General features: G+C 40.1%; 1 protein-coding gene across 4 annotated transcripts; it reads left to right on the top strand.

Moving 5' to 3' along the window:
* On the top strand, positions 1 to 27,509 carry papss1 (3'-phosphoadenosine 5'-phosphosulfate synthase 1). Of its 4 annotated transcripts, none has more exons than XM_042086660.1 (12): positions 1 to 128; positions 694 to 808; positions 12,505 to 12,740; positions 14,102 to 14,240; positions 16,561 to 16,679; positions 17,155 to 17,268; positions 17,529 to 17,640; positions 19,711 to 19,916; positions 20,370 to 20,505; positions 21,729 to 21,997; positions 23,355 to 23,584; positions 26,320 to 27,509. In XM_042086660.1, exons 2-12 carry the CDS (start codon positions 697 to 699, stop codon positions 26,468 to 26,470), a joined length of 1,824 nt encoding a protein of 607 aa, XP_041942594.1. In that variant the 5' UTR covers positions 1 to 128; positions 694 to 696; the 3' UTR covers positions 26,471 to 27,509. The 4 variants fall into 4 exon arrangements, with proteins under 4 accessions (XP_041942594.1, XP_041942593.1, XP_041942591.1 ...); XM_042086659.1 differs by having other exon boundaries at positions 1 to 132; XM_042086657.1 differs by having other exon boundaries at positions 8 to 249.
* The last annotated feature ends 305 nt before the right edge of the window (positions 27,510 to 27,814 follow it).

Here is a 27,814-nt window from a genome sequence, read left to right as displayed (position 1 = left end):
TCTCCCCTTATTAGACATTCTCTGGCTGCAGCCCTGTTCTTTGGAGAAGAGCTGTTATGGAAAAGAGGTTTCATGTTCCGTGATTGGTTGGCTGACAGACATCCAATTGCCAAAGCTGTTCATTCATAGTGAGTAAGTGAGGCTGTAACTTATCACCTAACGGTTCTGGTATAAAATCATTGTACAAATATGGAAATTTCGGGGAGTTCGTTGAAGAAGCAAAAGTTGAATAACGTTCCTGAAAATTGGGTAGGTTTCCTAACATTAACGATGCCATGTCGATTATTTTATGTGTAACCTTAACGTTACCGGCCAGACAGACAGCCTGGTTTATATGTGCTGGGTTACTATAACATTCGCCTAATGTTATAACTTTAAAGTTAACGTTAACGTAAATCAGCCAATTTAGACCAGTAGGCTAGCTGCTAACCAAAGAGTGTAACGGTAGAGTTGTTGTGATATTAAGTTAGCATGGACGCTTTCAGAGTGACCGTCTTTGAGACCGATTAGCTGCTAACGTTAGACGGCACTTGTTAGCCGACTAGTTCTACTTGCCAATGACATCGTTATAACGTTAGCTGACACCGTTAACTTCACGCTATCAGAACTATAACTATAACGTTATGTTCAGTCAACATATCATTAGCTTTGTTCCTCTGTAGTGTCAACGTTACATACATATTCATGTTCCAGGGGATGCAGAGAGCAACGAATGTTACCTACCAAGCCCACCATGTAAGCAGAAATAAACGTGGGCAAGTGATAGGAACTCGTCGAGGATTTCGTGGATGCACTGTTTGGCTAACAGGTAAGGTTAATGTTAGAACGTAATAGCAAAGATTGTTAAGGCGGAGCAAGATATTTCTTCAGGACCCGCCTTAACAATATTTCTTCAGGACCCGCCTTAACAATCTTTGGTAATAGTAATAATCTATAATGCTCTGGTAATAACCAGCCCATAGAGCCCAAGCGGCAACATTTTTACAGTCTATGATAGAGCCCCATTGTGAACACGGACATGTTGAGTACACCAAAGTTTTATTGCAGGAATATGAAGTAGGCTATGGGCCCCCAGCATACAGAAACTGCCGGAGGCTAATTTCCAGATGTTGAGCAATTTTGCATAAACAGCATAATAGTCCAGATTGACAATAGATTTTGCACTGTGTGACCAATTTTGTCAATATTTGAGTGGTTTTAAAGGATGCTGAATTAAATTCTGGCACTTTCAGACTTCAAAAATGGTAATTCTATAACAGATTTGGTTAAATTTAGACACATTGTTTAGTAATTTCGGACACAATTCTATGTTATTTTCATGGTAAACACCAGAGTCCGACTGATATGGGATTTTGAAAGCCGATACCAATATCGATATAAAGCCGATAACCGATATAGTTAGTTTCCTAACTGCTGTACAACACTACGGTATCCCCTCATTGGCAACACTGCCAAATCCCTCTGTCCTATTCCCAGAGACAATACCTACTTACATTGAGACTGTATGTATTCTTCAAATCTTGTTGGAGCATTGATTTGGGAGTTAAAGACTGCATCAGATGAAATGACAAAATGAATGTAATGTAAATTATTTTAATTAATAAAATTACTTTTTTTCAAGTAATACTAGTTCACCTTTGTTCAAGTAACAGTTTTTTTGTCAAAAGCTAACAGCAAAAACAACTAAACAAACATCATATGAGAGGCATGTTACAAGGAATTTCTAGAAAGTGTGAGAGAGTTTTACAATTTTATGCTATGCCAAATGTTGGAGCCCATAGAATTCCATTGCACATGTTTCTTTTGAATAATTTGAGATCTCTGAGAATGGGCAATTTTAAAATTATATTACAAGTGTTGGCCTCAGGGAAAATCTTGCCGGATTCTGAAGATAAAAACTACGGTTGGCTGGTGATGGAGAAGATGAGCCCGAACAGAACTCCAGGACTTTTTCCAATGATAAAGGGGCACTTTCTCCTTCTGAAATGAAAGTTGAGTTTGTTGTTGAAAACAGTTTTTCCCTGCATTTCAAACACCTGTCCCCTGTTATGGTTATGAGATTTGGCTGGCACTTTTGTCCAAAGCTACTTACAAATAAAACAATACAATAGTGAAATGAACAATTAACCGTTTTAAAAAGTTGTTAAGACTATATTAAGGAGAATAGCAATAATACACATTTTAAATGCAATCATTAGCCTAATGAAAATAAACATTGTAAATAAAAAATACTATAATATAATATACAAACCATTACTCACAAGAAACGCTTAATTTACTAAGTGACTGCTTAAAGGTTGTATCAGCGATAGCAGGGATACGTCACTTCTGTTGATGTTCAAACAAAACAGAGCTAGCTCGCTACTCCCTTCCCCTCCCTCACGTGCAATTAAAACTCTCCTAAACGCGCATCTCGTCGGTTATTGGTTGAAACACTTTATGTTGCCTTTGAGTGGTTGTCAACCCTTGTTGGTAGCAATTGTTTTTGTGTACAGATCTCGGAGCCTAGGCTGCCTACAAAGACACATTTTTTTGATGGCCTGCTTATGGGGCAGGCAGCTAGCAGATTGTTAGGAAAGATTAGATGAATGTGATCATTTATGTTTGGGCCTTTTTTTGGGCCTGAAATTGATGATACAACCTTTAACAGATATGCCTTTACATCCCTCCTGAAAGACCCAAAACTATAACAGGAACGGAGAACACTGGGCAACTCATTCCAACAAGGAACCACTGAGGAAACAAGGAAGGCTTTAAAAAGGCAGATGGTTTATTACCTTCAACATCAATGAGCCAGTCTCTCCAGAAGCATATGATTTGATTTTCCAGTTCTCTAGAGTGGGTTCCTGTTGCTGAGAAGTTTACTTGAAAGAGTGATGACAAGTCAGTGGCCTTCAAGGGGGCCGCATTCTCCACAAACAATCCATGGAAGAGATCCGGGTGAGCCCTTATCTCGTGGAGGAGTCCGAGGGTGTTGAAGCCCTCCACAAACACAAAGAGCACGCAAATCAATGTTAACATTAGTTATTACAAGGCTCTCTTAATAATGCTGTAGAATGCTCCATTCACTTGAATGAGCCCTCCCAACGTTCGGATGTCTGACAATTTTGTATAATAGACCGCTGCCAAGGAAATATGTTTTGTGCCTCTGAATTACGTCTTTCATAATACGTCCCTTCAGGACGAAGCAAGACCCATCCGGGTCAGAGTCCTGTTCGCCTGTGGGGACTTCATTTTTCGATAATGACTGGCGGACAATACAGTATCCCTTACTTATTTAATCATGGAGTGTCCTAAAATGTAAGGTGTAGAGAAATGCCAGAACAAATCTGTCTCACAAGTTTAAACTAATACTTACTGTTGCAATGCAGCATGTAATCTGGCCCCAACAAAGAATTCACCAGGGCATCCCTCTGTTTGAGAGTTGTGATGTTCCTACACACTCCAACAAGAGCCAGGCTGTCCTCTGCCTTCTCAATTGCCACTTTCGCGTCTTGGACTGTTCTCACTTCTTTGATCTAAAATAGGTATAAACAATTGTTGCACTGACAATCTGGAATGAGGAAAAAGCTTGGTTGCACACCTCCATGTACTATACACACAGATATCATCCTCGATATCTGTGCATACAGTTTTTTTCCCCAAGGCTGTAAACAGAAAGTATTGAAAGCTGTAATAATAAGCATCTGCCAAGAACTATAATATTTGATGAGTGTGAGTCGTCACAGGGACTCAAAGTGCTAAATACCGGAATTATCCTTTAAGCTGTCAAAAAACATTTCAACACAAAACTAGACAAACTAAACATTTTCATGCCCTGTAATAAGGAATACAAGTAAAAAGGATGGTGGAATTACCAAGGGTGTCGAGGGTCAATCTCTTATCTGTCTCAGGTCCTTAAAAAATGCTGGACTGATGAATGGCTATCAGAAGCCTCAAATACTCTCTAGTGCAGTGTTTCCCAAATTTTTTTAATATAATATAAATAAAATAATAATAAATAAATACATACATAACACACATATTTCTGTTTTCCAGCAACATATTAGGAAGCATAGGCCATTTTACAGCATTGAACAATATATTCAATGAAATACCAACATGCTGCATTAAACGGATCCATAATCCAGTCATACTGAGCACTGCTGGTTGGGAAATATTTTTGAAATAAACTTTGCAGGGATGTGATGTAGGCCTACTGTTTAATACATGGGATAACAAGAGTGGCTCCCAATCAGACGTTTTAGCGATTTCGCTCAGGCGCCTGTCCCATACTCAAGTTTTTTTGGTGAATGCAGTAATCTTATTTGCTAGGTGAGGTAGGTGCTTGTCTTTGCCTTGTAACTGGACATTTAACTCAAATGTATCGCTATCAAATATATCGCTAAGATAGGCCAGCTTCGTCAAGAAATGTTCATCAGTGAACGTGCTTGCAGATTCAAAAATGCGCTCTTCCTCCAAGAAGAGGCGACTCAGAGCTCAAACACGCGCGACAGCACTTTACCTCGGGAAAGCCACCTTGCCTCACTGTGAAACAGTACAGCCTTTTGGTCAGCTACCATCTCTTCTCAAAGTGCAGAGAATAGGCTTTTAAGGGCCGGGTTTTGATGAAATTCACCACTCTCACAACAACGTTCAAAATGTCATGTAGGTCGGGACTAACTAAGCTGCCTTGACACGAGCGCTTCCCTGTGAATAACAGTGCGTCCATTGCGCATCGGGTGCTACCTGGGCCCAGGCTACAGATAAAATAAATAAATAAATAAAACTCCTGTTTTTCACATCAGTTCGCGCCCCACCTGGCATGTCTCCGACCCAGAGAAACGCTGTTGTAGCCTAATTGTGGAGGTTTCTTTATTTGGAATTTAAATCTGCATTTTTCTGCATTTTTTTAAATTGTGATTGTTTGTGCTAAGGCTGTATTGGTGTTGTGATAGGCTATGTTGTAAGACTGTGAAATAAATAAATATCAGAACAAGAGGCTTTTGCGCAAATTGGTGAAGAATACAGGAAGATCAACGATAATGCGCCGTCAGGCTACTGTAGTTGAGTTCGTGAGACGGAAAACGTCAGGAAAGCGTTTAAAATGTCCATTTAAAAGGTACCCTAATCTAATACACTGTTGTGCATTTTAAATCAGAACTAAGGAGGAATGTGAGGAGGCTGCTATTAACTGTAAAGATTGCATCTACAATCGAAACTATCAATAGCATAATGTCCGGTCTATGGATGTTTGCGTCGTTGTTGACAGCGCGGTCTTTGAGATTTTAAATGACACATTTTAGTTTTTAATCGGCCAAGCTGAAGAGCTGGTATCTGGTATTGTTTGTGCAACTATACTACATGCAAAAATGCACAGATTGAGTTATGACAAAAAACATGACACCACTAGACTGTGGTAGTAAACGTACTAGATCCTAAAAGAAAGGTGCTAGCTTCCCTGGCTGAATGGTAGGCTATAAGCTATTAGCCTACACAACATAAATTGTGACTATGCTGGCGACCCAAATAAAATCTCCTGCGACCCACCTGTGGGTCGCGACCCCAGTCTTTGGGAACCAATGCTCTAGTGCATGGGTCTCAAACTCGTGGCCCGCAGAACGATATTTTGTGGCCCCCTGCCTGAAATCGAAGCTTGGTGTTAGTGCGACCCACGCGTTTATTCTCGCATGCATCCGGCGTTTTATATTTTTTTAACAGGAAAGCCATTCAAAGATGGCGAGTTCAACAAACTGTGCATGTTACAGGCTACAGGTATAGTCTGCCTGGAAAAAAGGTCAGTTTAGCAACATCAGCATTTCAGCTAACTTAGTGGCAGAGTGCATTTCTGACATGTCAAATAACATTTACGATCAACTGCGTGAGAAAGCTAAACATTTCCATTCATACTCGCTCTTGATGAGAGCACAGACCTCACTGACACTGCGCAGCTCGCAATATATGTCCGTGGTGTTGATAACAATTTCGAAGTGATGGAGGAGTTTCTCACAGTGATTCCAATGCATGGTCAGACCACTGGTCAAGAAATATTCCGCCAGCTATGTGATTCCATTGTGAATGCCAGCTTACTATGGAAGCGTTTTGCTGGAATAACAACCAATCAATGACAGGGAGGACAAATGGACTGGTGGCACTTGTTCAAAGAAAACTGGAAGAGGAGGGTGTGGAAGAGGCCATTGCTCTGCACTGCATTACCCACCAGCAGTCCCTTTGCAGCAAATGCCTGAAGTTTGACAATGTGATGTCTGAAGTTGTGAAATTTGTCAACCATATCAGATCCAGCGGTTTAAAGCACCGGCAGTTCCGTGCCTTTTTGGAGGAAATTGAGTTAGCATATGAGGATGTAGTATACTTCACCGAGGTACGTTGGCTTAGCAGGGGGAAGGTCTTGAAGAGGTTTTTTGAGTTGAGAGCAGAAGTGAAAGCCTTCATGGAGAAGGATGGGATGACTGTTCCTGTACTAAGTGATCCCAAATGGCTAGTGGACTTAGCTTTTCTTGTTGACATCACACAAGAGCTGAATGTACTGAACAAGAAGTTACAAGGCCAAGGCCAGCTTGTCAGTGATGCATATGACAATGTCAGAGCATTCTCCACAAAACTTGTGTTATGGAAAGCCCAGCTTTCCCAGACAAACCTCTGCCATTTCCCAGCATGCAAGGCACTCATGGATTCAGGCACAACATTCAGTGGTGAGAAGTATGTGAGCAAAAAATCAACAAACACAGAGTCAGGATGGGCAGAGAGATAATATGACAAAACGGAGACATTAATAGGCGTGGACAGGTGAGACGCTAGAATTTCTTTGCAAAAACCACCTTTCCTCCCCGTGGCAGCCTTACGCGACGGGGGCAGACGGACTTTGGATGAGGGTCCTTGCACTGGCTACAGACATGGGAGAAAAGACAGTTAGTATGGTAGCAGACGCCCTCGTTAAAATTGTTGCAGATAGCGAGCCCGTTAAAGTAGGAAACAGGCCGCCCCTGCCTATCGAGAGGAGCCCTTACACCGTCACCCTGGGCATTGGCCGGAACGGATGGTTCAGTCTAAACGGGAATTGTAGAGGGAAATGTAGGAAGCAGACTTTGTGGAGAACGAGTTGTGATATTGATAGAACAGCCCCATAACGCTGATTAAAATCGGCCATCATAGCGAGATACGTGTCCAGTTCCAGGCGGCGATCGGGGGAAGCACTGCAGAGGACATCGCGGTACATGCCGAAGGCAATCACAAAGTCACAGAATGACAGGCTCTTTGAAAGCCTCGGGTCGGAATTTTTGAGAATGACTGAAACGTCACCGCAGTCGACGAGCTGACGGTCGACAGCGGGAGACTGCAACAACAAGGAAGCGAGATTAACGTCTTTACCTTGAATGATGTTTTGCCTGAGTTGCGGAGAGATGGAGACCGCAGAGGGAGCAACGAAGCCCCTACCCAGCGGAGGAGCAGGGAGAGCCGATGCCAGGTTGAAGACAGGCACAGCCGGAGCGCCGAGGGAAACAGCGGCAGACGCAGGTGGAATAGCTGCGCCGCAGCTCGGGGCCAGGAGGAAGGCCGGCCACTGGAGAGCGGCGAGAGCCGGAGGCGCAGTGGGAGGCAAGGACAACGAAGGAGCCAGTCGCCGGGTCTCCAGCGACTGATGGCCCTCACCGAAGCAGCGAGGGCATCCAGCATGGGCTGAGCAGCATCCAGGATGGGCTGAGGCTTGGCCGGAGCAACCAGGGCGGGGGGTAGCCGGGGCAGGAGTGGCCGGGGGCCGAGCGGCAGCTAGCCGCCCACGCAGCGCCGGGGCAACGTGCCTCGGAGGCCGCTCAGGCTCCTCCGGGTCGGCCGCGGGTTCAGCGGCGGAAGCAGGAGCGGGACCCGACGGACCAGCCACGACAGGGACAGCGGGACTGCCGATGGCGTTGTGCGTGAGAAGCACGAGGTCACCCTTCTGCAGGCCGGCGTTGAAGGGAATCCCCGCCTCCGTCAACGCCGCCGCGATATCGACAGCGGAGAAACGGGCCCAGTCGGACTTGGCCTGGATCGACCTGACGCTCCTCCTGGGCTGGGTTGGAGGAACGACGTCTTCGTCCGAGTCGGACGACTCGATTTGGAGCAGAGGAGAACCGATAGACATGGTCCGTGAGTTCAGCCCCAATATCGTCAAGGTAAGGTTGAAACTTTCGCAATTCGATCAGAGTAACAAAGACGACTGCAATGGGACGTCAAAGTCAGCGTACTGAGAAGCAGAAGCAGTGTTAGGTGGTACATATTTAAAGAGCCCACCGAATTCCTATAGGCTAGCGCTGATTGAATGAGTGAATGATCAGATTGCAGGGCTTTCCCGAAAGTAGGCAGCTAAGATTGGCTCTGTGTAAGCATGGGAGGAGTAAAGGCTACACTACGAGTCTTCCATTCATATGCTATCATAGTGTGCTACGAAGAGCAAAGAAAAACTTGAGCAATTTGAATATGCTTCATATCAAGTGGAAGGCTAAAGTAAAACTTGGATGCTAAGCCTGTATTCTTTAGGCAATTAATCCCACTGATCCCTTTAGTTTTAGGCTTATGTGTATTAACGTTGCCAAGCTTGTTTGTTGTTGCACTATTGGTGTTGCACAATCTTTTAAAATAAATGTGAGTGAAATATATTGCCGTTGCTCTTAGTTCTTTGGGATTTAAGTTTTCTGATTAAAGCGACAATTCGACTTAAATTGGAGCGAGCGTGGAGTGATTTCACTGGAGCGGGATGATTTGGAGCGGGAAGCGAAATTGAGCGGAGCGACCTGACGCGAATTTGAGCGGAGGAGCGGCCGAGTAAACAGCCTCCTGAGCGAGGAGCGGGATATTTGCACCACTCAGCTCTGCTCATATGTAAAGATTATAAAAACTGATTATTTTTTGATTCATGGCACGTTTTTTATTATTTTTTTAATGTGTTCTGCAGAGAAGGAAGACTGGCGTTGGTCACGGTTTGGAATGAAAGGGAGAAAACAGGACAGAGTAACACGGCAGACTACTTTTTTTGTTTTGACGACGTAGGGCAACACACCAGCTACTTTCTTGAGAGGATATATGTCAGTTGTGGAAAGCATCCTTACCTATAACATTTCTGTCTGGTATGGTCACTTGATAACAAGAACAAGCTGTCCAGAATTGTTAAAATGGCAGGGAAAATCATAGGGCGACCTCAAAAAATACCAGATAATCTATACAGCACTGCAGTACACAGAAAAGCCATGAACATACTAGATGATGACACACACCCCCTCCATTCTGAATTTGAGCTGCTCCCCCTAGGGCGATGCTATAGAGTAGACATGGCAAGGAAAAATATACAAAAACTCTTTTACTCCAAATGCAATTTCCATGGTCAACAAACAATGGAAAAACTAGACAGAAGGGAGGTGTTGCCAAGAGCACTACAAATGGGCTGGAACTGGTGCTCTTTGCCTTGTATCTGATGTGTATGCATGTGTGTGTGGGCTAGAGGAAGGGGATACATGTGATGTGTTGTGTTCATCCTGTGGATATATGTCTGTGTGTAATGGAATTAATGTGTCTACTCTACTATGTGTTTTATACTATTCCTATCAGTGAGACCAAAGACAATTTTCATGCAGGCATGACAATAAAGTATATTCTATTCTATTCTACTAAACTAGTTTCAGCTATTATCTAAGCAAGAAGAACATCAGCGAATGCGCTGCTAGATCCGCTGTGGTAAATCGGTGGTGGTAGATCGGTTGCTATATGGTCTGCGGCCCTGACCCTTCTCCTAGGAAGTGGAACCAAGTCATGCAGCATGTGTCTTGCAGCAAGAAGCTGCACCATCTGGTGGACAAACCACGTAATGACAATACTGTAAATCTAAATGAATATTCGGTTTTCCTTTATTTGATTTAAAAATATTTATCGGCCGTTTTAAAAGCCGATACCGATAGTTTGGAAAATGCCTAATATTGGTCGATGTAAATAAAAGTCCTAGCCATATCTCATGCATTCAGCATTATATTTCCAGAACAGCTTGACGTACATGATTTAAATTTGGTACGAGTGTTTGTATTAGGGCTGTCACTTTACGTTCGAAAAATCGATTGCACAATCGATTGGACCAAACAACACAAGTTTCGAAAACTAAAATAGGGAATCGATTTTAACCAAATATGTACACTATTAATTTTAAACGAATAAAAAGGATAGATGTAACAAAATTCACAAACAAGAATATAAAAGAATTCCGAAGTGCAGTAAGCATTGCGAAAGCTAAAAAGAAAATTCCCACCAATTTTACGCACCGGAAACAGCTGTTTCAATCAGCTGCTGTGCTGCTCGTGTTTTGCTAAAAAATGGAGGACAACGCGATCAACCTGTGCGACATGAGAGAGACGAGTGATAGGCCCTAATAACTTGAGGAGTTCGATGTGGAAGTACTTTGTGTTTTTGGTATATCAACTATGGAGAAGAACAAAGCGGTAGGCTATGCAAACTGTGCAATCGAGTTCTATCTAGGCGAAATTTGTTTGACATTTCTAATCGTAAACACAGACACAGCTACGTTGAAGCCTGCAGTCATTTTTGTCACTGATGTAATGGCAGTCCACTCGGCTTATTGTTTTTTGAGAATGTTACACTCCTGTTTGTCATTGTGCACGAAACTTCACACCAATAAATCATCAGAAATATTGCTGGCTTACGTCTACAAGCGCCCTCTTTACGTTTGTCCTAATGCCTGTTAGTTGTTTGTGGATTGGCCTATATTTGGCGTTGAAAATGGTAAATGGAAAACGTCTTTAGACATGAAAAATCGATTTTACAATCGATTCAATGAACACTTATGTCTCAAAAATTGAACAGGATTTTTTCACAAAAGTGACAGCCCTAGTTTGTATGGACTCAAAGATGAAGTGAGTTGATGTTGGAGGTTGAAGGTCAAATGTCAAGGTCAAAAACACCTTGAGTGTGATATCTCAAGAACGCCTTGTCACACAAGATTCACATTTGGTTACTCCAAAAGCACCTTTGCAGGTATCACAATTAGGGCTGCACGATATATCTAAAATCTATTGTTATCGCAATATCAACACTTGCGATGGACATACCGCAAAGATTACTTAATTTTCGATACATTTCTATAAATTTTCTGTGCTGTGCACATTCCATACAGTCTAGTGGTGTATTCACATTCTGAATGTCATCATATTTTACCAAACCGATGCTGTCATGCTGCCCTAGAAGCCGTCCCCTACCAGTTTATGTGTGTGGTGTTGTAGGTGTTGAGGCGGGAGCTAAGTCGTGATGGCTGAAGATAGTGAGTCAAGCGAGGTAGGCTACACTTGGGTGAAGTGGAATTGGTGACTAAAAGGAAAAGCACGTCTGTTATATGGAAATATTTTGGTTTTATGAAGGATGACGTGTTACAAACACAGCGCCAAATGCGTCCTTCTCCACCCTTCTAACACCCATGTTAAAATAAACAATTTCTTTTGTTATCGTTATAGGATCAGAAGATCTGTCTTTTACTGTAAGTCTTGTATTTCATAATTTGCATTTAGCAAAAGCCCCAGACAGCAGCAGAGAGGTAATCAGGATTCGTTATTTGTAAAAGTAAAAGCCTACTTCGTTAGCCTGGACTGCGCGATCGCAGCCTCTTACTTTCACTTTCCGCTGCCCTCGTAGTCGGCATGCAGGTAACGTGGGATGGTTGGTGCACAAGTGTTCAGATTGGCTGTCCATCCATCTTTTACAAGGATTTTCTTGGAGCAGATCTTCCACACAACTTAGCCTAGTCAGTAGGTCTCTTAGCTGTCCACTTTCATCAGGCCATATATAGCCTAGGCTACATAATATTTTATATTGTTTATGTAGAAAATTATACATTTATTTTTGTAAGTAGCCTATACATTTAACCCCCCCCCTACAATCTATGCTAGCAGCAAGGAGAATGGAGAAAAACATTAAATATTTAAATATTGCAAATTATATTGTTATCGCAGTACTCAATAATGTTGCATATCGCATGTTTTCCTAATATCGTGCAGCCCTAATCACAATTACCCTAGTACCAATCAGCTAGCAGCAAGCTCAATAGCCCCACCAACACACTAGCAAATTGCATCCCCTCGTGTAATTCCTTGGAATTGATTTTCTAGTAAAATTAGCTCTTTGAAATTTAAATGAAATCAGCATCCTCTAAAACCACTTACATATTGTAGAAATTGGCCATACAGTGCAAAATATGTGGTCAAAATGGACGATTACGCTAATAATGTTAATTATGCAAATTGATCAACATATGCAAATTAGCATATGGCAGTTTCTGTATACTGGGGACCCATACTTCACATTTCTGCAATAAAACTTTGGTGTACTCAACATTTCCGGGTTCACCTAGTTGGCTACTAGACTATAAGGTAAGAATGGTCTTTGTCAGTCTGTGTTTTTAGCATGATGTTCTTTCACATTCTGCCATTTAATGTTTATAAACCTTGTAGACTACTAATTAACGTCCATCCCCAGGCCTTTCTGGCGCAGGAAAGACCACAGTCAGTATGGCTTTAGAAGAGCATCTGGTATGTCATGGCATCCCTTGCTATACACTGGACGGAGATAACATTAGACAAGGTCTGAATAAGAACTTGGGGTTCAGCCCTGAAGACCGAGAGGAGAACATAAGGCGCATAGCAGAAGTTGCGCGATTGTTCGCTGATGCTGGTCTGGTGTGTATCGCCAGCTTCATCTCACCCTACAGCAGAGTAAGTAATTGAGCATTTTGTCTAAATAGCTTAAATATAGGTGGACATTACCGTGTTAGCACAATTTTCTACAAACCAATGAAAATAAAATCTGTTTTAGAAAGCTAGCAGATCAAATGAAGAGTTTGGTTCCAAAACGCTATATCTCCATTTCTAAAAACATGAATAAGTCGTGTTAGTTACATGTAATTGTGTATTTCAGGTAATATCAATACAATTGCAGTTGTGCTGTTTTGATTGAGTAAATATAAATTAGATAGCGATGACCCAATTACAGTTGCACTGAAATTACCTGTTAAACAAAATGTAAAAAAAAAAAAATATTTATGAAAATTCATTGAAATGGAGGATATAGCGTTTTGGAACCAAACTCTTCAAATACGGTTATATTATTTTGACCAAGCGACTTGATAGTAACAGATACACACATGTAGACATACACACACACAGAGCCCCAGTTTTACACTTGCTTCCTGGGAGGGGTAAAAGGCCGTTCGTAAAACTCGGAGGACCTGACTTTAAAAATCCTGACCTACAAAAACTGTTATCGTGTGATCCCGTTGTACATCGTACTAGGGCTGTAACGATATGCGATTCAAAACTGAAATCGCGACACTCATATCCACGAACCTGTGTCGCGGTGTGAAAAGGCAGAACCGCGACACACCCTTTCTGAGTAACAGAATGAGTACCGGAATTTTCCTTTTATTTATTCCATTTATTTGCTAAAATACATTAATAATAATAAATAATAACAAATATTTCCACGCAGGACTGGTGTATATCTGGTATTAGCTTTACTGCTTGCTTGAGTAGCCCAACTTTGTTTATTCAGTGCCCATTTCTTTATCTTCCACTCTAACAAAGTAAAAGATTCTTGAACACTACACACACGTGGCTGCTCTGAAGTCATTGGTCGGTATATTGTACCATTCATTATATAGTAAGTCATGGAAAGTCAGGTTTTTTGTCAAAAGTCATGACATTTTCCATTTGACTTAGAGTGGGAACCCTGGTTAAAGTTAAATGTATATGAGATTTGATTTAAGAAAATCATATTTTGAAATGAAAAGTAGCCCACACAGCTGAACTTCCATGTATGATCAAAGGGACAGGGCAATTTTCAGGACCAGGCATTTAAAAAAAAAAAAAAAAAACATTAATTAATAGACTCAAGGACAGTCTATATTTATTGAATAAATACAGTTATGTGATTATGGGCTCAAATGATTTAGGGGTCTGCAAAAGTAAGGGACAAGCATAAGGGACAGTGGGAAGTGTGGTAGAAACCCAATTAGATTGCCCTTTTCATGTTATCTTGAGGCCTGTTCCAAATAGTTGTTCTTGCATTACTTTCACAGGACCGGCTAAATGCCAGAAAGATCCATGAGGCAAATGGACTTCCTTTCTTCGAGGTCTTTGTCGATGCCCCACTGAATGTTTGTGAGCAAAGAGACGTAAAGGGCCTCTACAAAAAAGCCAGAGCTGGGGAAATCAAAGGTATAGGAAAAGCACCAACTACCGCCCCTTTCGTTTAGAAAATTCTAAAACAAAGATGTTTTTTAATACTTAACAATAACATTTGATGAATGACCCGTACATTTTTCAGTAGCCATAGGTGTGTAGATTTGAACGAAATCTGGTTTGGTTCTTAACAGGAGCATTTACTGCCTTCAAAATCCGATTTTGTTCACCGTGCTCAGAGTTTGGTGTTGGGCTGGTGGGTGCCCTATTTCCGCCCACTCAAACGGCACATCAATGGTTAGACCAAGAATTTTCGTTTTTGAGATTGTGAGTGCCGCAACAAAATGTTCACTTGATCAATAGCCTAAATGATGGCTTATAGTAGCCTAATTACTTTTGCATTGTCAAGGCACAACACCCAAAGTCATCTTGAATTTGTATTGTTTTGAGTCAGCGACTAAGTTAAGTGCATCAAATCCTCGCAGACCCTCTCATTCTTCTGGACATCTACATTGCATTAGATAATCACTCGCAACACTTGTGATTCAGACAAGTATGTTTAGCCCAAGGCAAATCGGTGCTAACAAGTGACGCATAACGCTAGTTGGCACATAACGCTAACATTATAGGGGATTTTAAAGTACACAAGCCGTATTAGTCACGTCACACTAGTCAGGTACACTATGCAAGATTTTCACTTTAATATAACCTTTACAAAGCCAATTTGATGGTTAACTTGTAATAGGCTAATCGTTAACCTAGCATAGCTATACAGCATAGACATAGTGAATTGTGTGTTGGAAGTGTGATAATAGACCTCTGATGTTTGCCTACAAAAATGCACAACACAGTTAAAAGGCTACTGATATGTGTGGATGCAATTCATAATGTTTTCTATGTTGTTAGTTAAAATAAAAGTTTGTACTTGGGACAAGCACTTTTGAGTCTTGGAAAACACTTTACCATTTACATCGGGATTTTGCAAACATTTAGTGTCAGAGTCAATAAAATGAATAAAGCCCTGCACGAGTAGCCTAGTCAAATTTGACAAGCAGCTGTAACTAAGCTTGCTAAGCTCGATAACCATAAACAGTATTCTAACGTTAGTTTAGAGATACGGCTTGATTGCATAAGACTAAACTATGTTGTATTAAGACCTTAGTAGAGTCAACTTGAATGCAGTAGTTTTTAACAAAAATTGCGCAGCATGGTCACGATGCTAAGTGGATTCATTAGCAATTTAGCCTGTCGTCCTCTATGCAATGCTTCTATGTGCAAACAACAATCCTTAAACAATTGTTAATGTTTTGTTAAATGCACATGCAGAGGAGGGCCAGCGGGTCCGTTACGAGAGAGAGCAGGGTGGGGCAAGGAAAGGCTGCATGCCAAAATTGCCAATAAAAGGATTTTATCTAATTTAAATAGTACAACATAGAACATTATTGTGTGGCGGGCAGTGTTGATCTTGTGGCGGTGCACCACAGATTAGTCAATGTATGGGAAACACGTCATCATCAAAATGTTGAATTTGAAAAGAACCGTTGGTATAACATATTTCTACACAAATTACCTTCATTTGATATTAAACATTGCTTTATCTTGTCTCAATTTGGAATGACGGTCATTGACAGCATCTGGCAACTACCTTGGAAAGTATAGTCTGTATATCGCTACTATGATAAGTTAATCATGTAACATTATTCAGCCTTTAAAAAAAACATTTTGGACACCATATTCATTTTATTGAATCTCTATATCACTCATATAGACCTTGAACAAGTATTACATTTCTGCAAACACTAACTTGACCTCTTATCTTCGTTATTACAAACACTAAACGGAACAAATGTTTTGTAGGAACCATACAGTCTATGGTAGGAACTGAAGTTCACATAGGTTTTGCTCTCTCAACTGTGTGCACTTCATTTTGAATTGGTTGCCGGTCGTTTGCCGCTGAACCACGTCATAGCTCATTACCATAAAGTTGTTTCAACTTTCTGCTTGAAGCTCTGGTCACTCAAAACGCCCAATAATGGATCATGGAACCGTGGGCTGATAGAAAAATCAATTTTCCCCAGGAAATACTTGCTAATTTGGCATCATCAAACATAGAGGCATAAAATTATTGGTAGTGGTGTGAGCGTTCATTCAGTGTGTGTGCTCGAAATAAACTGAAACCACTCAAGTTGGACAGATCTCATTAGTTATAGAGAATTAAATATTGAAATATACAGTAAATCGATTATTAATAATAATGAATGAAATTCTAATGGGATAAAAGTAACCATTTGATGTTTTACCATAGCTTTCTCACTTTATCCACTTGCCTATATTCTTTCATTTTTAATAACTGCAGGTTTTACTGGGATCGACTCTGAGTATGAGAAGCCTGAAGCTCCAGAGCTGGTGCTGAAGACGGACTCCTGCAGTGTGAATGAATGCATCCAACAACTTTTGGACCTCTTGCAGGAAAAGGTAATATACCTTTTTTTGCTACTGGGCTCCTCCTGCAGTTGCGAGTATGTATTTTACACAACTCGCAACGTAAATACCACTCATTACTAGCACCCTTCCTCCTGCACACGGTGCATATGGATTTGTTAAACTGGCAAAGATAATTTCTGAAGAGCCATGTCGACAATTTATGACAAGATAATATCATACTATTTAATATGAATAGCTATTGCACAATTGCCGTTGGAATATACAGGTGATATATAAAAAAACATAAGTGATTGAAGATGTGGATATATGTTTTGAACCAGTTTTTACCAGTCTGTTATTACAATAGCAAATTTATTTGCAGCCATCTGTTGTGGAACAGTGTGAAAGCCAGTGAAAAAAGCTGGGTGCACAATTAGTTGGTGTTCAGCATTTTTTATAGTGGTGATGGACTCATATGGTTTCACACGTTTCACACAAATGTCCCATATGGTGTCATTCTCTATAGGATATTGTGCCGATTGATGCTTCATACGAAGTGAAAGAGCTTTATGTACCTGAGAATAAACTGGATTTGGTCAAAGCAGATGCAAAGACTTTGCCAACACTGAGCATCGGAAAGGTAATGTTTTTGCACAAAAATAGCTTTCCACCATATTAAGGTGGTTGTAAGTATCCCCCCTCATGAAGACCTCATGCAAACACCAGAAATGGCTCTGATGAAACTAATGTGGAAACAGGAGACACATTTGACATATCAGTCGTTGTCACACTCATGTGTGTTAAGGTATCTATTTAAACATCTCCTTGGTAAAGACTTAATTATACTAATATTGAAATGAACCTTTACAGTGCTTTTACTTTAATGTTTTCCTCCTCCAGGTTGACCTGCAATGGGTTCAGGTCCTGGCTGAGGGTTGGGCAACTCCACTCAATGGTTTCATGAGGGAGAGAGAGTATCTGCAGTGTCTTCATTTTGACTGCCTTCTGGATGGTAGAGTGAATAAAATTTGTATCTCTGAAAACGAACAAAACACACACTATATACGCAAAAGGCTCAAACAAAACAGACACTGTATCCGTACATGCCACAACGCATGCCATTACTGCGGTGTATTCAATCGAGAAAATAGCTTATGTGCTACCTGTGGAAATGAACAATTTTTATGTGGCATACTGTACGATGTTGGGAAGAATCTGTTCTTTGTTCGGCTACTCCATAATAGTGAAAAATACAAGTTTGGAATAAAACCATTAGCCATGCCGACTAGATATAAGAACAAGCAGCGATGGCTTAATTTTTTAGACATTCATCATGGCAGATCCAGCGAAATGACCAGACAGACGGTTGTGAAATATGCACCCCAAAGCTGTAAGGGGGAGCTCCGTAGAGAAAAACGGCACAACAAAAGTGATAAATCGACGAAGAAATGTCTAGAGTCAAGTCAAGTCAGCTGGGTCATTCCACGTCAATTCAACCAGGGCCCACGTACTTAGGTCTCAAAAAATTCTGAAAAAATTACTAGGTGTACCTATTCGCCTTATTCACCCGGCGGCCAGAACGAGGCTAAAGGGTACACTTGCCATTACACCTCAGTCCAGCAGATGGTGCTAATGCGCTCCGTTTGCAAACTGCTAAAAAAAAACTCACTGAAGAAGAAGAACAGGCCAGTGAACCCTTCTTCTTTTTCAGTAAGATTTTTTTTTTGCAGTTTGCAAACGGAGTGCATTACCACCACCACCTGCTGGACTGAGGTGTAATGGCAAGTGTACCCTTTAGCCTCGTTCTGGCCGCCGGGTGAATAAGGCGATTGTTACCCAGGAGATACACTGTAAAATTACTTTTATGTCAGATCAATACTTTCCAAGATACAGCCAGTTTTACAGGGGGAGGGAGGTGTCGATTTTGTTCGGCCTTTTTATTGTCAAAGTTCACAAGCCCATAGCACAAGAACTAACCATGTAGGAGGCTCAAATTGTGCATGCTGGTACATAAATAGGAATAGTATGTAGCAATATTGTCATGTTTAGTCCAGATGTTCCGGCATGGTCATAGCTGTCTCTTAAAGTTGATCAAAATTTTATTGGAGTTTTTGGCTGGGCTCTGTTTAGGCCTTCAGAAGACATATTTGTACTCAACATAGGCTCTTAATTTATTTTCCTTATTGAGATAAGTAGAAACACTCACAAAACGCAATGAACAGAAAATAAATTCTTTCAGGGTCTGAACAGCAGACCTCACAAGTCTGAAAAATCATTTTGGATCTCATTTTAGACCACCCTAACACTTTGTGGGAATGTACTGTACAAAGATTTTTTAAATATTTCTTTTTCCTTTATTCTCCATGATCCCTTCTTTTTAAAAATATCAATTTGACTTGTCTTATGCAAATCTTTCTTTTTTATTTTCCACCCTGAACATGGGCAAAATGCACCATTGAAATCAATATGTTTTGTATAGAGTAACCACAGGTGCCACTGAAATCACTGAATCACTGAAATTGAAAATGATATCCCCACCCCTGCTCAGGTACTCTCAGGTGATCATGTCAGAGCAAAACAACACAAAATGCACCATTGAGATCAATATGTTTTGTATAGCATTGATGTAAAGAGTAAATAACCAAAGACAACCTTTATTTATACCCCCAGTATACATAGGTTATTAGAACTGCTTACTATGGTTGAGTAAGGACTCTGTAACAACTATACTAATACAATTTATATGTTATATGTTACATTATAGTGTGACATTTGCATCAATAATAGTCAAGTACAGGTGACACCGCAGTGGTGGGAGGGGAGCCCCATCAAGGCTTGGGCCGGCACTGCACCAGCGTTTGGTGCAGGTGTGCGGGGTTGTATTGAGAATAATGGGGTCTAAGTAATCAAATGTCGAAAGTGGAGTGCACCGCACTTATGTTGGCGCCGGTGTCCGCAGCGCTTATTAGTTTCTGAAGCCAGACTTATCTGTGTTTGACAAGAAGTATGTGCACAATATTATTTCTCTGTGAACTCCTGTAACTAACACTAACATATTTATAATAATGTAATGTCTTTATAGGTGGGGTTATCAACTTGTCTGTGCCCGTGGTCCTGCCTGTCTGTACTGCAGACAAAGACCGTTTAAATGGCGTCACTGCCTTTGCACTGGTCTCTGAAGGCCAACGCGTGGCCATTCTTCGGAACCCTGAATTCTACGAACATCGCAAGGAGGAGCGCTGTGCCCGCCAGTGGGGCACCACTTGCAAAGACCACCCTTACATTAAGGTCAGAGTGAAGAGATACTAACATGTGCGCCGGAAGAGAAGATGATAACTGTTGGCCAAAACTAAAGACATGTTGCATCCCACCTGCCGCCGCAATCTTCTATACACTGCAAAAACTGCTTTTCTAATAAAATCTAACCAAGAGCTATTAATCTTACATCAAGATCAAAAATCTATTTTTCAGTGTAAAGAGACTTACCTAGCTCTTTCTCCTAAATTCATTTGACTTCATTTAATAAGAGTTTGACTTATTTTAAGGCGTCTTTATTTTAAAATAAGTCAAACTCTTATTAATTAAGTTAAAATAATATTACGAGAGAGCACTAGGTAAGTTTCTTTATACTAAAGATTTTTTTTGTTATCTTAATAGAAGATTAATAACACTTGGTTAGATTTATTTATTTGCAGTGTACTATATCTTTATGGTGACTTAAAAACAATGATTTTCTTTTAGATGGTTATGGAGAGTGGAGAATGGTTAGTTGGGGGTGATCTCCAAGTTCTGGATCGCATTTATTGGAACGATGGCTTGGATGCATATCGCCTCACTCCAAATGAGCTGAGACAGAAATTCAAGGAGATGAATGCAGGTATGAGGACTCTTTACAGAAGTGTCAATCATCTTCATAGGCCAGAATTAGGTTTCTGTACTATGTTCTAGTACTAATACTTCACTAGTTCTTATTTAGGCCTATTTTCATGCCTTTATATTTTTTCTGTATTCTTATACATAAATGGATCATTTATGCCAAGTCGTTTATTGCCCAACAAAACTCTAATGCTACTCACACAGCAAAACATAAAATCTAACCAAGTGTTAATCTTATATTAAGATCATAACAATTATTTTTAGTGAAAAGACTTACCTAGCACTCTCTTGAAAGAGAGAGTGCTAAAAGGAGTCAAACTCTTAAACTCTTAAATTAAGTCAAATGATTTTACAAGAAAGAGCTAGGTCTAAGTCTCTTTATACTGAAAACAATACCAACTAGATTTTTTGATCTTGATATAAGATTAATAACATTTGGTTTGATTTTATTGTATAAGCAGTATTTGCAGTGTTTAGCACAGAGTATTTTACACCCTTCCTGTATCTGTCTGAAGGTAGATCAAAAAGTGACAAAAAGTGATATCTTACCAAGAGCTATAATCTTATATTAAGATAAAAAATATCTAGTTGTTGTAGTTTGCACAACAACAGTGGATGTAAAACAACTCGTATTAAGTTGTTTTACATCCACTGGGTAAAACAGACATAGTTATATATCGATAGAGATCCTTTCCATGTTGGCCAACATTTGTGATTACATGTTGAACCTGTCAGTAGCGAAAAAAAGAGGTCTATTTGTCTTAAATCTTAAGATACATTTTCTTAATCCATTGACAGATACATTTACTTGTTTTTGTCTTAGTTTATTAAGAAGATTCTCACTTATTTTAAGTCAAATAATCTTACAAGAAAGCTCAAAGTAAGGATCTATATAACAATACTAACTAGATTTTTTTTTTATCTTCAAATAAGATTATAACACTTGGTAAGCTATCACTTTTTGCAGTGTGGGGACAAAAGTCCTCTTCAACCCATTTGTTGAGCATGACCGTGACATGACCTGCCACTAAACATGCTCCTCTGTTTATTGAGCGTGCTGTGTAGTGGGTGGCAGTCATTGTCCATGATCGCCAGCATCCTGCTCATGGTTACAGTTACAAAGTTACAGTTACGTGAAATGAAATGAAATTAAATAAATTCTAGCATTCTAACATGTCAAATTCTAGCATTCTAACATCTCTGTTGTATTCTTTTATTTTTCAGATGCTGTTTTTGCCTTTCAACTCCGTAATCCTGTTCACAATGGCCATGCGTTGCTAATGCAGGACACCCAGCGGAGGCTAGTAGAACGTGGTTACCGGCAGCCAGTGTTACTGCTGCACCCACTTGGTGGTTGGACTAAAGAGGATGATGTGCCTCTGCTCTGGCGCATGCGCCAACATGCTGCTGTCCTTGAAGATGGTGTCCTAGACCCTTCATCAACAGTTGTTGCCATCTTCCCCTCACCAATGATGTATGCTGGACCAACAGAAGTAAACATTCTTTTTGGATTGGATTGTGATAAAAGCCCCATTTGTCATATCAGTTTGCCTCACTTATACCCAACAGGGTTCTCACAGGTCATGGAATTTCTGGCAGGGACTGAAAACAGAATAATTTTCTTTTCGGTTCGTTCTGAGCAAAAACAGAATTTTTTCGTTCCTGTTCTAGTGGTCCTAAATCCAAAATTCTGAACTACCATTTTAAAATATTTCATGTTTTAGCTAAAATAGTCCTAATCAATTATTGTTATTGTTACAACTAGAGGAATGAAGCACTGAAGCGCCAAATGCACTATTCTCCACCATGTTCAAAGAAACTATTTCTTTCATTAGATTTATAGGATCAGAATACCTCCTAGTTTTAACTATCAGTTAAATGTTTGTTTTATCCAATTACAATAGATCACTGTTGCGACATACACACAACATTTCATAGCACTCCGCCAAATTTAACTGTTATTATTAGCAATGTCCCTACCATACACTGCAAAAACTGCTTATCTAACAAAATCTAACCAAGTGTTATTAATCTTATATCAAGATAAAAAAAAAACTAGTTGGTATTGTTTTCAGTATAGACCCTTTCAACAATAAAAACAAAAACAATGCTTGAACGTTCTATTTGGGCCCCAATCTACTTCCTCTACATTAAGATAACATATGGAATGTTAAAAAGGAAGTCTTGTGGGGCCAACTATGATGCTGATAATGGAACTCTCTTGAAAGGGTCCATAAAGAGACTTACCTAGCGCTTTCTTGTGAAATCATTTGACTTAATTTAAAAAAAAAATTGACTTATTTTAAGACATCTCATCTTGAAAACAAGCAAATTTGTCTGCCAGTGCGTTGAGCAAATTTGTCTTGATAAGACTCCTTAAAATAAGTTAAAGTCTTCTTAAATTAAGTCAAAACGATCTTTTGAGAGGGCGCTAGGTAAGTCTTTTCATACTAAAAACAATACCAAATAGATTTTTTAATCTTAATATAAGATCAATAACACTTGGTTAGAATTCATTTTTTGCCATGTAGATACTCATTTACACCGGCTCCATATTAGTTACATCTAGGTGCTAATGCAGGGCTATTTCTAAAAACTGTTTCTAATCTAAACTACCTGAGGCTACCTTTGTTGTAAAGTGCAATCATGTCATGCATTGTGTACGGATGTTGCAATTTATTTTGCCCACCGAGACAAATGCTATTGAATATGGTAGCTTAGGCGAGCTTAGGTAGCTTAGGGGTGCTGCAGAACACCTGTAACTTGCACAGCGGAGTGCAGAATGATGAGACAGAAGAAAGTATTTTAGTACAGTATCAGTATTTTAACTAGCAACTCCAATCTATCCAGGTACAGTGGCACTGCAGAGCGCGAATGGTGGCAGGTGCAAACTTCTACATCGTTGGTCGTGATCCTGCAGGCATGCCTCACCCATCCACTGGAAAGGACTTGTACGATGCTACACATGGAGCTAAAGTTCTCACAATGGCACCAGGCCTCATCTCTTTGGAGATTGTCCCCTTCAAAGTGGCTGCTTACAACAAGGTGAAGAAAAGCATGGACTTTTATAACTCCCAAAGGTAAGGAGCTATTTTTCGTTTTTAGTTATGTTGCTACACAGTCATAGTCACACATTGCAATCTGGAATCAATAGTTATATAAATTGCTAAAATGCTATACATTTGAGTATCACTTTAAATGAAAAAAATGCAAACTGCAAATTGCTGGACAAGCCTATCACACACTTGGCTTTTTGAAATTGTAAATTTTGTGCAGTGTTTCTGTTTTGGTTTTCTGCTGAAGGGAACCTGCTCAGCTTGCCTCAACTCGCTCTCTTTAATATCATGCCCCCAGAGTGTAGCACTGTAGCTGCCTGGTTGTTCTAGCTGTTGGCTGCAGGTAGCACCCATTTCTTTTTGTTTTTTCGTTTTATTTCATATCGACAGTACTTGGTGACCTCGAGAAATGGAGATCTGTAAAAAATCGCCAGTTTTCCTCTAACAAACACTTTCTCACGGATTCGCTTGATTCCATTGTTGTTATTGTTACAAATGTTGTAACCAAGTACAACCGAGTTTACAGATCACGCACAGACGCAAACACATCTTGATGTGTTGTCAGATTCCCATTAAAAAACTTGTCTGATCCAGCATCGAATATGTGAATGCAGCCCCTATGCATTTATTAAACAGTGGGAGCTAATTGTTGCTGCAGACGCAATGCGAACAGAACGCTTGCGCCGGAATAGCCTCCCTGTCTGTGTGACTGCAGATAGATGCGTCTGAAATGTCAGCTGGAATGTGAGCCTGGCGAGGAGAGATGCTTATTGCAGGTGGGCTAGTTGAAACTTTTAACTTCTGTTAGAAAAAGACGTTGAGATTAGTGTAGCAACGTAGCATAGGCTGTTTTCTTCTAATGTTGTTAGCAATATTGGACAGAAATATAGACATAACGAGTTCATTTGATGAAGAATACGTGCAGTTTGAGCCATCTAGATCAACAAAAGGTGAAGCAAATAGGCATACTTTATCAGTAGCAAAGGCTAATGTGACTAACTAAATAGTTTAATTAAATGCTCCTAAACTGTGCTGTTTTGTGGAGTTCAGAGACAAAAGTGTTTGACATGGTAATGCTGTCTTTAAGAAACATTCAGTGGCCTGATCAGTAGTCTGTGTCTACAGGGTACAGTTTAACATGTAATGTGAACACTGTTCACACAACTTTATTGGTTGGTTAATCACATTAGCACAATGCCACAATCTGTAAGTAGCCTAGGCTGCAGGTTAAAACATAACCAATGGTTCCAGCATTGATAGAGTTTCTGAGTACAAATATCTTGGTATATGGCTGGATGACAAACTCACATTTAATTACCATATAGCCATCCTAGTAAAAAAACTGGTTTGAAAAATTGGTTTCTTCTACAGAAACAAAGCCAACCTCCCTACAGGAAACAACTTGTTGAAGCAGTTTTCATGTCAGTTCTAGACTATGGTGATGTGGTTTGTAGAAATGCTTGCTCACCCCTGGACTCAGTGTACCACTCTGCCCTGAGGATCATTACTGGTGATGGCTATAGCACTCACTCATTGTGTCCTCTATGGTAAAGTGGGTTGATCATCTTTGTCTGAAAGGAGACATAATCATTGGTATCTCTTTATTTACAAAGGTATTGTTGGAAAATTACCAGGTTATATTTCAAACATGCTTGTTTGGAATTCTGGTCCCTATCAGACCAGATCAAATGACTGATGCTCAAGGTTCCTCGTATCCACACTGAGTTGGGAAAGTCGGCCTTTTGTTATGGTGCCCCTACTTCCTGGAATAATCTCCAATGTAACATAAAAATGAACTCTACTTTCCTATAATCAATTTAGATCTGTAATCACAAACCTTCCTATGTCAAATTGTACCTGTTTTATGTAAATGTTATTTTATTATTATTTTATTATTCATATTTTCTGTATTTTTATTTTCCCTTCCTCCTTTATAATGTTATGTAGGTTACCTTATTATTTGTTATATTTTGTTTTGTTTTCCACAACTATTATACTATAGACCCTTTCAACAATAAAAACAAAAACAATGCTTGAACGTTCTATTTGGTTCCCAATCTACTTCCTCTGCATTAAGATAACATATGGAATGTTAAAACGGAAGCCTTGTGGGGCCAACTATGATGCTGATAATGGAACTCTCTTGAAAGGGTCCATATAACAAAACCATTCTGTTATTGCTATTGGCAACAATGTCACTCGCGCTTGTTTTGCTATAAAATGGCCATTTCCCTCTTCGTGCACCCTTCTCACCTTTTTCACCCGACCCGTTTTCATGCCTGTATATAAAGAAAATTGGGAGGTTGCATCAACAGATTGTTGTTCTTTTTTGTTGTTATTTTTTTTCATCATGTGTCTCAAGATTAAATAAATGAATAGCCTAAATAAATAAACAAACAAACACTGCCTTCTCTATACACCCTAAATCAGGGGTGTCAAACAGAAGGCCCGGGGGCCAGATCAGGCAGGAAGGAAAAAGTGGAAAAACTAACATGGAAGTAGAGCATTTCAAGAGAGAAAGAGCAGTAGGCTATATGACAGCAGTGCATTATTTGTACTTGTTTGCCCATAAGTGATATCATCAAATAACACTCTGACACCCATGCAGAAAAATGATAATGATCATGACAGTGTTTGCCCTCCACGATGTCTCATTCCAACAAATCCGGCCCACTATCTAATATGAGTTTGACACCCCTGCCCTAAATGAATTAACCACACATTCTCTGCCACACTAAAAGTCACCTTATGTGTTGCAGGCATGAAGACTACGACTTCATCTCGGGAACACGAATGAGAAAAATGGCTCGCGAGGGTCAGAATCCTCCTGATGGCTTCATGGCCCCTAAAGCTTGGAATATTCTTAAGGAGTACTACAAGTCTCTAGAGAAAGATGTGGATACTGCCTAAGGATAGACAACATCCATCCCATTTCTGAAAACTCATCAACTTGTTGGACTACACAGTATACTGTATGTGCTGACAGCTTGTGGTACTTAGGCATATATCTCACATTGTACACACACACTCACCTCCTTTTTGTTCTACACTGGAAATCTTTCTGAAAGATGGTCTACTTAGAAAGACCAAGTAAGGATAGTGCTAGCCAGAAGCATATATTATAACTTAAAATATCATGATTAAGAAATAAGTATCATTATGAATATTTATTGAATTATTTTGAAAGGTCGATAATTGGATCTTATTGCATTTATATAGTGCTTTTCAAGACATCCAAAGCACTTCACAGTGAAGGGGGAACTTCACTAACCACCACCAATGTATAGCGGAGTAGAGTCAGGGAATGAGCCAATTACACTGGGGGATGATTAGAGGGCCAGATTGAATGCCAGGTTGGAAATTTAGCCAGGACACCAGGAAAGCCTACTCTTTGCAATACTGTAAGTGCCATGGGATATTTAATGACCATGGACCTTGGTTTGACGTCTCATCCAAAGAACGACATCACCTGCCGTACAGTGTCCCCGTCACTGCACAGGGGTATTGGGATCAATTTTTGGCCAGAGTGAAGAGTGTCACCTGCTTTCCACCCATCAACACCACTTCCAGCAGCAACATTTTTCAGGGAGGTCTTCCATCCAAGTACTAACCAAGCCCACACCTGCTTAGCTTCAGTAATTCAGAAGACAGTCTGTTGGTCCGGCTGCTAGCAAATTAAATGTTATTCAGTTTTTAAATGGTTTGTGTATTTTCAGTGCATCACAAACTTAGAATGGTGAATCTGAGTTAATTTATTCTGAGTTGTGTTCTATGTATTATAGTCAACCATGACATTTATTAGAAAATGCTGTACATTCTTTGCAATCCTCACAATCTCACCCTGTTGTGTATCATGTTATATGTTCAAGTAGATACTACTGAGGTAATGTCTAGTAGATGTGGATAAGACATTTGTGTACTTAAGTTAAAGGTGCCCTGCCACACAAAACCGTTTTTACTTGTATTTTTTTTACATGTTAGGTCCATATGTGTTTGTGCTATGTCGTGAATGTGAAAATAAACAGCTACCTCCTCTGTCAGTCTAGCCACTGAAAAGAAATAAGCAGAGAAATTAGGCCAATTGCAAAAGCTCTTCAGATTGACGTGGAATTGATGAGCTCATTACTATTCATGAGCTCGCCCAGTTGAGACAGTTTTAGTAGGCCTATGCAAGGATGGTAGACTAGAAATCTAGACGCACCCTAGCGGCAGCAAATTACATTTGCTTCCAGGGCTAGTCTAGCAACTCTCCGG

This window comes from Alosa sapidissima, chromosome 3, assembly GCF_018492685.1.
Source record: "Alosa sapidissima isolate fAloSap1 chromosome 3, fAloSap1.pri, whole genome shotgun sequence".
Taxonomy (NCBI): domain Eukaryota; kingdom Metazoa; phylum Chordata; class Actinopteri; order Clupeiformes; family Clupeidae; genus Alosa; species Alosa sapidissima.
Note: the sequence above shows the minus strand (reverse complement) of the source record. Positions and strands in the feature narration are given on the sequence as shown.

Bases quoted from the DNA above. Each gene is read 5' to 3' on its own strand.
- papss1 (XM_042086657.1), top strand. From the start codon at position 190: ATGGAAATTTCGGGGAGTTCGTTGAAGAAGCAAAAGTTGAATAACGTT. The intron at 250-693 runs GTAGGTTTCCTA...TTCATGTTCCAG, and splicing joins ATAACGTTCCTGAAAATTGG to GGGATGCAGAGAGCAACGAA. The intron at 21,998-23,354 runs GTAAACATTCTT...CAATCTATCCAG, and splicing joins TGTATGCTGGACCAACAGAA to GTACAGTGGCACTGCAGAGC.